This window comes from Ranitomeya imitator, chromosome 2 (assembly GCF_032444005.1).
Source record: "Ranitomeya imitator isolate aRanImi1 chromosome 2, aRanImi1.pri, whole genome shotgun sequence".
NCBI classification, from domain to species: domain Eukaryota; kingdom Metazoa; phylum Chordata; class Amphibia; order Anura; family Dendrobatidae; genus Ranitomeya; species Ranitomeya imitator.
Genome location: NC_091283.1, coordinates 833985896 through 833999216, shown reverse-complemented (window position 1 = coordinate 833999216; position 13321 = coordinate 833985896). Strand labels below are relative to the sequence as shown.

At 43.2% G+C, this 13321-nt stretch overlaps 1 protein-coding gene across 1 annotated transcript in view; it reads right to left on the bottom strand.

Moving 5' to 3' along the window:
* Nucleotides 1-12050, bottom strand: part of PTPN6 (protein tyrosine phosphatase non-receptor type 6) — a 52458-nt gene extending 40408 nt beyond the window's left edge. Inside the window, exons 1-2 of the mRNA XM_069754170.1 lie at nucleotides 11266-12050; nucleotides 163-285 (exon numbers count right to left, since the gene is read on the bottom strand). Coding sequence (XP_069610271.1) covers nucleotides 163-285; nucleotides 11266-11273 — 131 coding nt within the window. The 5' untranslated portion in view covers nucleotides 11274-12050. The remainder of the gene's footprint in view (nucleotides 1-162; nucleotides 286-11265) is intronic.
* Nucleotides 12051-13321: the final 1271 nt, after the last annotated feature.

Sequence of the window (13321 nt, the reverse complement as noted above, 5' to 3'; positions counted from 1 at the left end):
CACAATACACATTTGTGGCCTGTAAACAGAATGTAAATGTTTTTTTCCTTATCTTTTCCTAATAGCAAAAATCTAAACCCAAAACTAGGCTAAGCCACTGCCCACAGCCTGGAATCCCCCAACATGCTCTCACAACAATCAATGTGATCATGGTGGTCTGACCTGACTGATAATGAAAAGTCTTCAGGCCTCTTCCTGCTCGGACGCACAAGAAAACTGCCATGGACTCCTCTCGCTTTCAGACGGGCCTCAGCCTCTAACCCGGTTATATCTCTATGAAACCACCTGGAAATGAAAGGAGATGAGGAGATCATCATTCAATTTATCCATAGGCTCAAATCCATCATAGGACAATAGTTAAAGCACACATATTCAGATTTTCCTCTTATGGGAATGTCTCTCTCAGTAATATAGGCTGGATGTGAGGTCTGTTTGTCTCTCCCAGTAATATAGGCTGGATGTGAGGTCTGTGTGTCTCTCCCAGTAATATATGCTGGATGTGAGCTCTGTGTGTCTCTCCCAGTAATATAGGCTGGATGTGAGCTCTGTGTGTCTCTCTTAGTAATATAGGCTGATATGAGGTCTGTGTGTCTCTCCCTGTAATATAGGCTGGATGTGAGCTCTGTGTGTCTCGCCCAGTAATATAGGCTGGATGTGAGGTATGTGTGTCTCTCCCAGTAATATAGGCTGATATGAGGTCTGTGTGTCTCTCTCAGTAATATAGGTTGGATGTGAGGTCTGTGTGTCTCTCCCAGTAATATAGGCTGGATATGAGATCTGTGTGTCTCTCTCAGTAATATAGGCTGGATGTGAGGTCTGTGTGTCTCTCCCAGTAATATAGGCTGGATGTGAGGTATGTGTGTCTCTCCCAGTAATATAGGTTGGATGTGAGGTCTGTGTGTCTCTCCCAGTAATATAGGCTGGATATGAGATCTGTGTGTCTCTCTCAGTAATATAGGTTGGATGTGAGGTCTGTGTGTCTCTCCCAGTAATATAGGCTGGATGTGAGGTATGTGTGTATCTCCCAGTAATATAGGCTGGATGTGAGCTCTGTGTGTCTCTCCTAGTAATATAGGCTGATATGAGGTCTGTGTGTCTCTCCCTGTAATATAGGCTGGATGTGAGCTCTGTGTGTCTCTCCCAGTAATATAGGCTGGATGTGAGGTATGTGTGTCTCTCCCAGTAATATAGGCTGATATGAGGTCTGTGTGTCTCAGTAACATAGGTTGGATGTGAGGTCTGTGTGTCTCTCCCAGTAATATAGGCTGGATATGAGATCTGTGTGTCTCTCTCAGTAATATAGGTTGGATGTGAGGTCTGTGTGTCTCTCCCAGTAATATAGGCTGGATGTGAGGTATGTGTGTCTCTCCCAGTAATATAGGTTGGATGTGAGGTCTGTGTGTCTCTCCCAGTAATATAGGCTGGATATGAGATCTGTGTCTCTCTCAGTAATATAGGTTGGATGTGAGGTCTGTGTGTCTCTCCCAGTAATATAGGCTGATATGAGGTCTGTGTGTCTCTCCCAGTAATATAGGCTGGATGTGAGCTCTGTGTGCCTCTCCCAGTAATATAGGTTGGATGTGAGGTCTGTGTGTCTCTCCCAGTAATATAGGCTGGATGTGAGGTATGTGTGTCTCTCTCAGTAATGTAGGCTGGATGTGAGGTCTGTGCGTCTCTCAGTAATATAGGCTGGATGTGAGGTTTGTGTGTCTCTCCCAGTAATATAGGCTGGATGTGAAGTCTGTGTGTCTATCCCAGTAATATAGGCTGGATGTGAGGTCTGTGTGTCTCTCTCAGTAATATAGGCTGGATGTGAGCTATGTGTGTCTCTCTCAGTAATATAGGCTGGATGTGAGGTCTGTGTGTCTCTCCCAGTAATATAGGCTGGATGTGAGGTCTGTGTGTCTCTCCCAGTAATATAGGCTGGATGTGAGGTCTGTGTGTCTCTCTCAGTAATATAGGCTGGATGTGAGGTCTGTGTGTCTCTCCCAGTAATATAGGCTGGATGTGAGGCCTGTGTGTCTCTGCCAGTAATATGGGCTGGATGTGAGGTCTGTGTGTGTCTCCCTGTAATATAGGCTGGATGTGAGCTCTGTGTGTCTCTCCCATTAATATAGGCTGGATGTGAGGTCTGTGTGTCTCTCCCAGTAATATAGGCTGGATGTGAGCTCTGTGTGTGTCACCCAGTAATATAGGTTGGATGTGAGGTCTGTGTGTCTCTCCCAGTAATATAGGCTGGATGTGAGGTCTGTGTGTGTCTCCCAGTAATATAGGCTGAATGTGAGGTCTGTGTGTATCTCCCAGTAATATAGGCTGGATGTGAGGTCTGTGTGTCTCTCTTAGTAATATAGGCTGGATGTGAGATCTGTGTGTCTCTCCACTAATATAGGCTGGATGTGAGGTCTGTGTGTCTCTCCCAGTAATATAGGCTGGATGTGAGGTCTGTGTGTCTCTCCCAGTAATATAGGCTGGATGTGAGGTCTGTGTGTCTCTCCCAGTAATATAGGCTGGATGTGAGGTCTGTGTGTCTCTCCCAGTAATATAGGCTGGATGTGAGGTCTGTGTGTCTCTCCCAGTAATATAGGCTGGATGTGAGGTCTGTGTGTCTCTCCCAGTAATATAGGCTGGATGTGAGATCTGTGTCTCTCCCAGTAATATAGGCTGGATGTGAGCTCTGTGTGTCTCCCAGTAATATAGGCTGGATGTGAGCTCTGTGTGTCTCTCCCAGTAATATAGGCTGGATGTGAGGTCTGCGTGTCTCTCCCAGTAATATAGGCTGGATGTGAGGTCTGCGTGTCTCTCCCAGTAATATAGGCTGAATGTGAAGTCTGTGTGTCTATCCCAGTAATATAGGCTGGATGTGAGGTCTGTGTGTCTCTCTCAGTAATATAGGCTGGATGTGAGCTATGTGTGTCTCTCTCAGTAATATAGGCTGGATGTGAGGTCTGTGTGTCTCTCCCAGTAATATGGGCTGGATGTGAGGTCTGTGTGTGTCTCCCAGTAATATAGGCTGGATGTGAGATCTGTGTGTCTCTCCAGTAATATAGGCTGGATGTGAGGTCTGTGTGTCTCTGCCAGTAATATAGGCTGGATGTGAGGTTTGTGTGTCTCTCCCAGTAATATACGCTGGATGTGAGCTCTGTGTGTCTCTCCCATTAATATAGGCTGGATGTGAGGTCTGTGTGTCTCTCCCAGTAATATAGGCTGGATGTGAGCTCTGTGGGTGTCTCCCAGTAATATAGGCTGAATGTGAGGTCTGTGTGTATCTCCCAGTAATATAGGCTGGATGTGAGGTCTGTGTGTCTCTCTTAGTAATATAGGCTGGATGTGAGATCTGTGTGTCTCTCCACTAATATAGGCTGGATGTGAGGTCTGTGTGTCTCTCCCAGTAATATAGGCTGGATGGGAGGTCTGTGTGTCTCTCCCAGTAATATAGGCTGGATGTGAGGTCTGTGTGTCTCTCCCAGTAATATAGGCTGGATGTGAGGTCTGTGTGTCTCTCCCAGTAATATAGGCTGGATGTGAGCTCTGTGTGTCTCTCCCAGTAATATAGGCTGGATGTGAGGTCTGTGTGTCTCTCCCAGTAATATAGGCTGGATGTGAGCTCTGTGTGTCTCCCAGTAATATAGGCTGGATGTGAGCTCTGTATGTCTCCCCCAGTAATATAGGCTGGATGTGAGGTCTGCGTGTCTCTCCCAGTAATATAGGCTGGATGTGAGCTCTGAGTGTCTCTCCCAGTAATATAGGCTGGATGTGAGCTCTAAGTGTCTCTCCCAGTAATATAAATTTCAAAAAACTGACCGTCAAATCCAAACATAGAATAAATGTGAACAGGTGCTGAACCTAGAGTCACCAACTCGTATAAAGTCAAATAAATAAGTCAGCACACTCCCAGTAATACAGGCAGGATGTGAGCTTTGTGTGTCTCTCCCAGAGATAGATAGATAGATAGATAGATAGATAGATAGATAGATAGATAGATAGATAGATAGATAGATAGATAGATAGATAGATTGATTCCAGCTACATTTTTCCAAGCAATAGATATAAAAAATGTCAGGGCTCCAAATTGTAATTTGTGCATTTGTTTTTTTTCCCTTTCTTTTTTATTGAAGTTACAGAAACAGCCGAGCAATTGTGCATCTATCAGATACTTACGGCTATCCTGTGACTGCCCCTTTAAACATGACTCACACACTATGTGTAGGTACAGTTATTCTCTGCATTGCTTTGGAGAAGTTTCTAAAGTACAAAAATAAAGCTATTTTTCATGAATCTTTCTAACAAAAGAACTTTCTCACTTCTCACAAATAAATATTCTTCCTTTATTTTTCAATTTCACGCAACATTTTTTCCCAAATTTTTTTGTAAAAATATCGACAACTTCTTTCACACATCAGGTTTTTGCATCAGGCACAATCCGGCGAATGTTGGAAAAAACGGATCCGGCGCAGATTGTGAAAAACTGATGCGATGGATCCATTTTTTCGACGCATGCGGCTAGCACATCCATATACAGTGGGGCAAAAAAGTATTTAGTCAGTCAGCAATAGTGCAAGTTCCACCACTTAAAAAGATGAGAGGCGTCTGTAATTTACATCATAGGTAGACCTCAACTATGGGAGACAAACTGAGAAAAAAAAATCCGGAAAATCACATTGTCTGTTTTTTTATCATTTTATTTGCATATTATGGTGGAAAATAAGTATTTGGTCAGAAACAAACAATCAAGATTTCTGGCTCTCACAGACCTGTAACTTCTTCTTTAAGAGTCTCCTCTTTCCTCCACTTATTACCTGTAGTAATGGCACCTGTTTAAACTTGTTATCAGTATAAAAAGACACCTGTGCACACCCTCAAACAGTCTGACTCCAAACTCCACTATGGTGAAGACCAAAGAGCTGTCAAAGGACACCAGAAACAAAATTGTAGCCCTGCACCAGGCTGGGAAGACTGAATCTGCAATAGCCAACCAGCTTGGAGTGAAGAAATCAACAGTGGGAGCAATAATTAGAAAATGGAAGACATACAAGACCACTGATAATCTCCCTCGATCTGGGGCTCCACGCAAAATCCCACCCCGTGGGGTCAGAATGATCACAAGAACGGTGAGCAAAAATCCCAGAACCACGCGGGGGGACCTAGTGAATGAACTGCAGAGAGCTGGGACCAATGTAACAAGGCCTACCATAAGTAACACACTACGCCACCATGGACTCAGATCCTGCAGTGCCAGACGTGTCCCACTGCTTAAGCCAGTACATGTCCGGGCCCGTCTGAAGTTTGCTAGAGAGCATTTGGATGATCCAGAGGAGTTTTGGGAGAATGTCCTATGGTCTGATGAAACCAAACTGGAACTGTTTGGTAGAAACACAACTTGTCGTGTTTGGAGGAAAAAGAATACTGAGTTGCATCCATCAAACACCATACCTACTGTAAAGCATGGTGGTGGAAACATCATGCTTTGGGGCTGTTTCTCTGCAAAGGAGCCAGGACGACTGATCCGGGTACATGAAAGAATGAATGGGGCCATGTATCGTGAGATTTTGAGTGCAAACCTCCTTCCATCAGCAAGGGCATTGAAGATGAAACGTGGCTGGGTCTTTCAACATGACAATGATCCAAAGCACACCGCCAGGGCAATGAAGGAGTGGCTTCGTAAGAAGCATTTCAAGGTCCTGGAGTGGCCTAGCCAGTCTCCAGATCTCAACCCTATAGAAAACCTTTGGAGGGAGTTGAAAGTCCGTGTTGCCAAGCGAAAAGCCAAAAACATCACTGCTCTAGAGGAGATCTGCATGGAGGAATGGGCCAACATACCAACAACAGTGTGTGGCAACCTTGTGAAGACTTACAGAAAACGTTTGACCTCTGTCATTGCCAACAAAGGATATATTACAAAGTATTGAGATGAAATTTTGTTTCTGACCAAATACTTATTTTCCACCATAATATGCAAATAAAATGTTAAAAAAACAGACAATGTGATTTTCTGGATTTTTTTTTCTCAGTTTGTCTCCCATAGTTGAGGTCTACCTATGATGTAAATTACAGACGCCTCTCATCTTTTTAAGTGGTGGAACTTGCACTATTGCTGACTGACTAAATACTTTTTTGCCCCACTGTAATTGGATAAAAAAAAATTGGAGCATGCTCAGTTTACAAAAAAAGGAATCCGGCACCGGAATCCGTCATTTTCCGGATCCGGCACCTTCCGACTTCCATTCTAGCAAACAGCCGGAAGCGCTGGATCCGGCGCTTCCGGCTTTTTCGCCGGAGACAAAAAACGTTGCTACGGACGTTTTTCCAGAAACAGGAAACGGCACATTAGCCAGATCTGGCGAAAATCGGACAAAAAGCAAAGTCTATGGGGAAAAAAAACGGATCCGGCAGCAACATTTGCCGGATCCGTTTTTTTTTTTTTATCTAGCCGGATTGAGCCTGACAGCGAAAACCTGATGTGTGAAAGTAGCCAAAGAGTATATAGAAATATTACAATGCAGAACAATAAAAGGAAATAATACCTAAAATATAATTCTCCTAATATAAATACAAATAAATGTTATCAAACATGAAAAAAAAAGGCTGGGGGACTAAAAAGAATATAAAAATATATAGGAATATTATATTAAAATGTTTAAAATAAATGGGGAAAAAAACTCAGAATAAAAAGGTATTTAATCACATAAAAAAAACCAGCACCCTCAAAAAAAGACACATAGCCGGTATCCCCTTGGGGACTAATACAAATACGGTATTTTAAAATATTATTTTAAAATGTGTATTTTAAAATTAATGGGAAAAAAATCTTTTTTTTTCAGAATAAAAAGGCATTTAATCACATAAAAAAAAAAAACTAGCACTCCCCAAAATAAGACACATATCCATTATCCCCTGGGGGACTAATAGAAAAAAATATTTAATTAAAAAAGTTTAAAATTAATGGGAAAAAAATATGGAAAAAAAATATTTTTTTTTTTTTAGAATAAAAAGGCATTTAATCACATAATAAAACTAGCACCCAAAAAAAGATACATATCGGGTATCACTCATTTCTAACAACCAGCAGAATAAAAGTATTTCAATAGTCACTCCACACAGTTAAAAGAAAAACTAGAAAAAAAAAACGAATCCAGAACTACCATATTCCTTTCTTTTTGCAAAATGAAATAATTAAAAAAGTTGTACGGACCCCGAAGAACGACAAAAAAGTGATACAGATAGAAAAACTAACTGTTATGCAAATAAAGGGATTTTTTTTTTTTAGCCAAAATAATGGGACTTTGGTAATCGAATCGACCCGTATTATAAAACTATATCAATATTGATCTCACATGGAAAACTGAAAAAAAAAAGTCAGAATTGCATTTTTTTTTTGTTTATCCTCCCTACCAAAAAAAAAATTAAAATTGATCAAGTAACCATATATACCAAAAAATGGTGCTGATGAAAATGACATCTTGTCATGCAAAATATATAAAATATTAAACTTGTGACTCTCAGAATAAGGAAAAACAAACATTTTATTTTTTTTTTCAAAATATTTATTGTATAAAAGTAATAAAATATAAATAATTACATGTTCGGTAACTGAAATCATGAACTTTAAAATGTAAACAAACAACCAAATTGCTGTTTTTGTTTTCTATTTTTCTTACAAGAAGATTTAGGCATGAGGTTGTGTATGCCCCAAATAGGGTGCCACTGATAAATACAACTAATCCCGGAAATAATAAGCCCTCACACGGCTATGACGCTAAAAAATAAAATGTTATGGAATGTAACAAAGTAAAAATGAGAAAAAAAAAACGTGAACAAGCTAAACTGAGTCGAGAAAAAGACAGATAAAAGAGACAGTCAGAATGAGCTCGCTGATGGAACCTGAGTTAACTCATTCTGCAGGTAAATTGTGCAACATTTTTTTAATTCAACCCGTATATAAAAATGATTTAGTTTAGACAAAATAAATGCGTTGAAGAAATAAAAAAATAAACAACCCCTCTAAAGGGGAAGATGATGACCAGCAGCAAGAAGGATGGAGAGAATTTCAGAAGTCATGGAGAAGGTTGAAGATCTAAGCAGAAGAAGCAATGGTTATAGGGTCACCAGGAGCGAAAACGAACCGGACGGTAAATCATGATGCCGGGTCAAGATGGAAGATGTTTTCACCCCACAAGTACCGGATTTATTCAGTTCAGGGAAAGGTTTTACCTTCTTTTGTATCAACTGCGATCAAAAGAATTGGGCGCAGATTTAAAATATCGGATTCATTTTAGACCCATTATTTGGGAGATGGGAGGACGCCGTCCACATTAGATAATCAGGGTCGCCCGATCTCACGGAAATCAGTTGGTTCGGATGACATTAATCCTAAAGAGCAGAGTGCTGTGACCAGGAAACTTTTTAGAGCTATGATATAGGTTTGTAGCTGTGCGAGGACCACACTGCACTTTAGTGGCTTTTGCAGCGGCGGCACATGTCAGCGCAGAGTCAGGAAGAGTCATCATCCCTTTGAAAGGTCAGGAAAGTTGGCGACTGGTACCTGCTTTATTAAGGAATATTAATATGGCGCGAGATGGGGCGATCCAGGACTTCATTTTATATCAAACGTAGCTAGATAACTTTGTAGACTTTGTTACAGTTGAGCAGGGGGTATAAGGAACCAAAAAAAAGTTATGGCCCAAGGCTATGAAACCATGAGGCTATGTGCACACATAGGGAATGGGCTGCAGAATTTTCTGCACAAAATCCGCATCTCCTGGCAGAATCCGCAGTTGCAGATTTGCTGCGTTTTTTATGCGGATTTTGGGCGAATGTTCTGCAGTTTTTCCCACTGCGGATTTCTATTATGGAAGGGTGCAGAAACGCTGCAGATCCACACAAAAGAAGGGACGTGCACTTCTTTTAAATCCGCAGCATTTCTGCACTGATTTTTCCGCACCATCTGCACAGCTTTTTTTTTTTTACTTTTTTTACCCATTGATTTACATTGTACTGTAAATCACAGTGCGGATCTGCAGCGTTTCTGCACGGAAAAATCTGCTGCAGATCCGCACTAAATCCGCATCGTGTGCACATACCCTTACAGTCACACTTTGGACTTTCTTGCAAAGTGTGATAACTTTGCAAAAATCATTTTTACTGTATTTAATACAGGTTGCAACACGGAAAAACTAGAAATCAAAGCTTCAGAAAGAAGCTTCCGAGATCACAAAGAGGAGCAGTTGTAAAATATATGGAGGAGATAGACCAGATGGGACAAGGATCAAGGCAACAAATGAGGACCAGTTGTGATAGGTGAAGACCAGAAGAAGCGGAACCAATGGAAGACCAGCAGAACATGAGCCAAAAGTTAATGACAAGTCTCCAGGAGCAATCAATGAAAAAAGATTTGTAAGTGTCATCTCGCAGGCAGTGAAAAAGGGCCATCATGTTCTGAGTAAGAACTTGAGGGCCATATTTAATAAATTCGTACCTCATGGATGTTTTGGAAATTGTGGAAGAACTGGAAGAAAAAGTCTGGGAAAACTGAGAAAAAATGGGAAAAGAGTGAAAAAGCAAGGAAGGCAGAGAGAAAAGGCAAGGAAGGAAGAAAGAGAGAAAAGGCAAGGGAGACAGAGAAGACAGAGAAAAGGCAAGGAAGGCAGAGAGAAATAGCAAGGAAGACAGAGAAAAAGGCAAAGGACACAGAGAGAAAAGGCAAGGAGACAGAGAGAAAAGGCAAGGAGACAGAGAGAAAAGGCAAGGAAGACAGAGATAAATAGCAAGGAAGACAGAGAAAAAAGGCAAAGGAGACAGGGAGGAAAGGCAAGGAGACAGAGAGAAAAGGCAAGGAAGACAGAGAGAAAAGGCAAGGAGACAGAGAGAAAAGGCAAGGAGACAGAGAGAAAAGGCAAGGAGACAGAGAGAAAAGGTAAGGAAGACAGAGAGAAAAGGCAATGGAGACAAAGAGAAAAGGCAAGGAAGACAGAGATAAACAGCAAGGGAGACAGAGAGAAAAGGCAAGGAAGACAGAGATAAACTGCAAGGGAGACAGAGAGAAAAGGCAAGGGAGACAGAGAGAAAAGGCAAGGAAGACAGAGAGAAAAGGCAAGGAAGACAGAGAGAAAAGGCAAGGGAGACAGAGAGAAAGGGCAAGGAAGACAGGGATAAACAGCCAGGGAGACAGAGAGAAAAGGCAAGGGAGACAGAGAGAAAAGGCAAGGAAGACAGAGAGAAAAGGCAAAGAAGACAGAGATAAGCAGCAAGGGAGACAGAGAAAAATGGAAAGGGAGACAGAGATAAACAGCAAGGGAGACAGATAGAAAAGGCAAGGGAGAGAGAAAAGGCAAGGGAGACAGAGAGAAAAGCCAAGGAAGACAGAGATAAGCAGAAAGGGAAACAAAGAAAAACAGCAAGAGAAACAGAGATAAATGGCAAGGGAGACATAGAGAAAAGGCAAGGGGGACAGAGAGAAACAGCAAGGGGGACAGAGAGAAACAGCAAGGGGGACAGAGAGAAACGGCAAGGGGGACAGAGAGAAACGGCAAGGGGGACAGAGAGAAACGGCAAGGGGGACAGAGAGAAACGGCAAGGGGGACAGAGAGAAACGGCAAGGGGGACAGAGAGAAACAGCAAGGGGGACAGAGAGAAACGGCAAGGGGGACAGAGAGAAACAGCAAGGGGGACAGAGAGAAACAGCAAGGGGGACAGAGAGAAACAGCAAGGGGGACAGAGAGAAACAGCAAGGGGGACAGAGAGTAAAGGCAAGGGGAACAGAGAGGGAAGGGGGATAGAAAGGGAAGGGGGATAGAAAGAAAAGGGAAGGGGGACAGAGAGAAAAGGGAAAGTGGACAGAGATAAGCAGCAAGGCAGACAGAAAAACGGAAAGGGAGAGAGAGAAATGGCAAGAGAGACAGTGAAAAGGCAAGGAAGGCAGAGAAAAGGTAATGGACACAGAGAAACGGCATGGCGGACAGAGAGAAATGGCAGGAGGGACAGAGATAGACAGCAAGGGGGAAAGAGAGAAACAGGCAACGGAGAAATAGAGAAAGGGTAGGAGAGAAAGAAAAAAGATAATAATTGAGGTAGAAAATAAAAGAGGAGCCAGAAAAAGTCAGGAGAAATAAGCTGAGGGACAGAGAAAAAGTTAAGGGAGACAGAAGGAAAGGAAGGAGTCTGGGACAAAGGAAAGAGAGATAAAAAGACCATAAAGTAAAAAATGAGAGAAAGTGATACCGGCAGAGACAGAGAGGTTGTAATGTCAGATACTATCTACGTTTTCCTTACCTGACCATCTCTGAACCTTTGTTTGGGGGTCCTCACGAGCGGTGCGTTGACTTGTCGCCGAGGTTTGGGGGTCCTCACGAGCGGTGCGGTGACTTGTTGCTGAGGTTTGGGGGTCCTCCCGTGCGGTGCGGTGACTTGTCGCCGGGGTTTGGGGGTCCTCCCGTGCGGTGTGGTGACTTGTCGCCGGGGTTTAGGGGTCCTTTCGAGCGGTGCAGTGACTTGTCGCCGGGTTTGGGGGTCCTCCCGTGCGGTGCGGTGACTTGTCGCCGGGGTTGGGGGTCCTCCCGTGCGGTGACTTGTCGCCGGGGTTCTTCCCCTTTCTCTCTCCGTCTTTTGCTTTTCTCCGCAGCCAACGTTTACTTACATTCGCCTGACTGACACAACTTCTGGAAAGCCCTTTCTGTGACGGCGGTCCCGGGGCAGACCTGTGTCACTGCATCTCTGCTCTTGACATCATTGCCCCCACTCGACGTCCTCTCACCAAGAAGTTTTCTTTTCTGCCGTTTAATCCCTCTCTCGCTCTATCAAACAGGAAGCTTGTGTTCTCTAAAGCTTCTACTTCTCATTTTCGAGCTGTTCACCTCAGACACATTGTGTAAGCTCAGCTGCACAACACTCACAGCAACGTCAACTTGCAACATAAAAGGCCCAGAGGCCCCAGGCGTATAGGAAGGGACGGTGCAAGGTGCGGGAGAGAGGCTTCACGGTGCAAGGTGCAGCGGGAATGGGAAATACGGCAGCGACCAGAGTATAGCACCTGATACAACCTCCAGGTAACCAGGCGATGCCTCCTCCCATACTGTGCAATGCCGGCTGGTGGGAGGGTGCGCAGGGCCAGAAATAAGATACAGGGCTAAAGATAAAAGGTCGAAGAAATAATGCATCTCTGAAACGGAGCCAGAAGGGAAAAACCAAGACTGGATGAAAGGACTTCTCTAACCTTGCTTGATACTTAAACTTTTGCAACTTTCTAAAACATTTTAGAATTCACTTCCTACTCAAATTCAAGAACTTCACTTACGATGACTGCAAGGAAACAATTCACATTCAAAAGCTAAAAAAAAAATAATAATGAAGAAACACCATAAAAATCTAATTCTTATCACTGGTGACAGATACAGTGGGTGCGGAAAGTATTCAGACCCCTTTACATTTCTCACTCTTTGTTTCATTGCAGCCATTTGGCAAATTCAGAAAAGTTCATTTTCTATAATTAATGTACTCTGCACCCCATCTTGTCTGAAAAAAAAAACAGAAATGTAGAAAGTTTTGCAAATTTATTAAAAAAGATAAAGGGAAATATCACATGGTCATAAGTCTTCAGCCCCTTTGCTCAGTATTGGGTAGAAGCCCCTTTTGAGCTAGTGCAGCCATGAGTCTTCTTGGGAATGATGCCACAAGTGTTTCACCCCTGGATTTGGGGATCCTCGGCCATTCTTCATTGCAGATCTTCTCCAGTTCCGTCAGGTTGGATGGTGAACGTTGGTGGACGCCATTTTCAGGTCTCTCCAGAGATGCTCCATTGGGTTTAGGTCAGGGCTCTGGCTGGGCCGGTCAGGAATGGTCACAGAGTTGTTCTGATGCTGCTCCTTTGTTATTTTAGCTGTGTGCTTAGGGTCATTGTCTTGTTGGAAGGTGAACCTTCGGCCAAGTCTGAGGTCCAGAGCACTGTGGAAGAGGTTTTCATCCAGGATATCTCTGTACTTGTCCACATTCATGTTTTCTTCAGTGACAACCAGTCGTCTTGTCCCTGCAGGTGAAAAACACCCCCATAGCATGATGCTGCCTCCACCATGTTTCACTGTTGGGATTGTATTAGGCAGGTGATGAGCAGAGCCTGGTTTTCCCCACACATACCGCTTAGAATTATCACTAAAAAGGTCTATCTTCTCTCATCAGACCAGAGAATCTTATTACTCATAGTCTCGGAGTCGTTCGTGTGTGTTTCGCAAACTCTATGCGGGCTGTCATATGTCTTGCACTGAGGAGAGGCTTCCATCGGGCCACTCTGCCATAAAGGCCTGACTGGTGGAGGCTGCAGTGATGGGTGACTTTG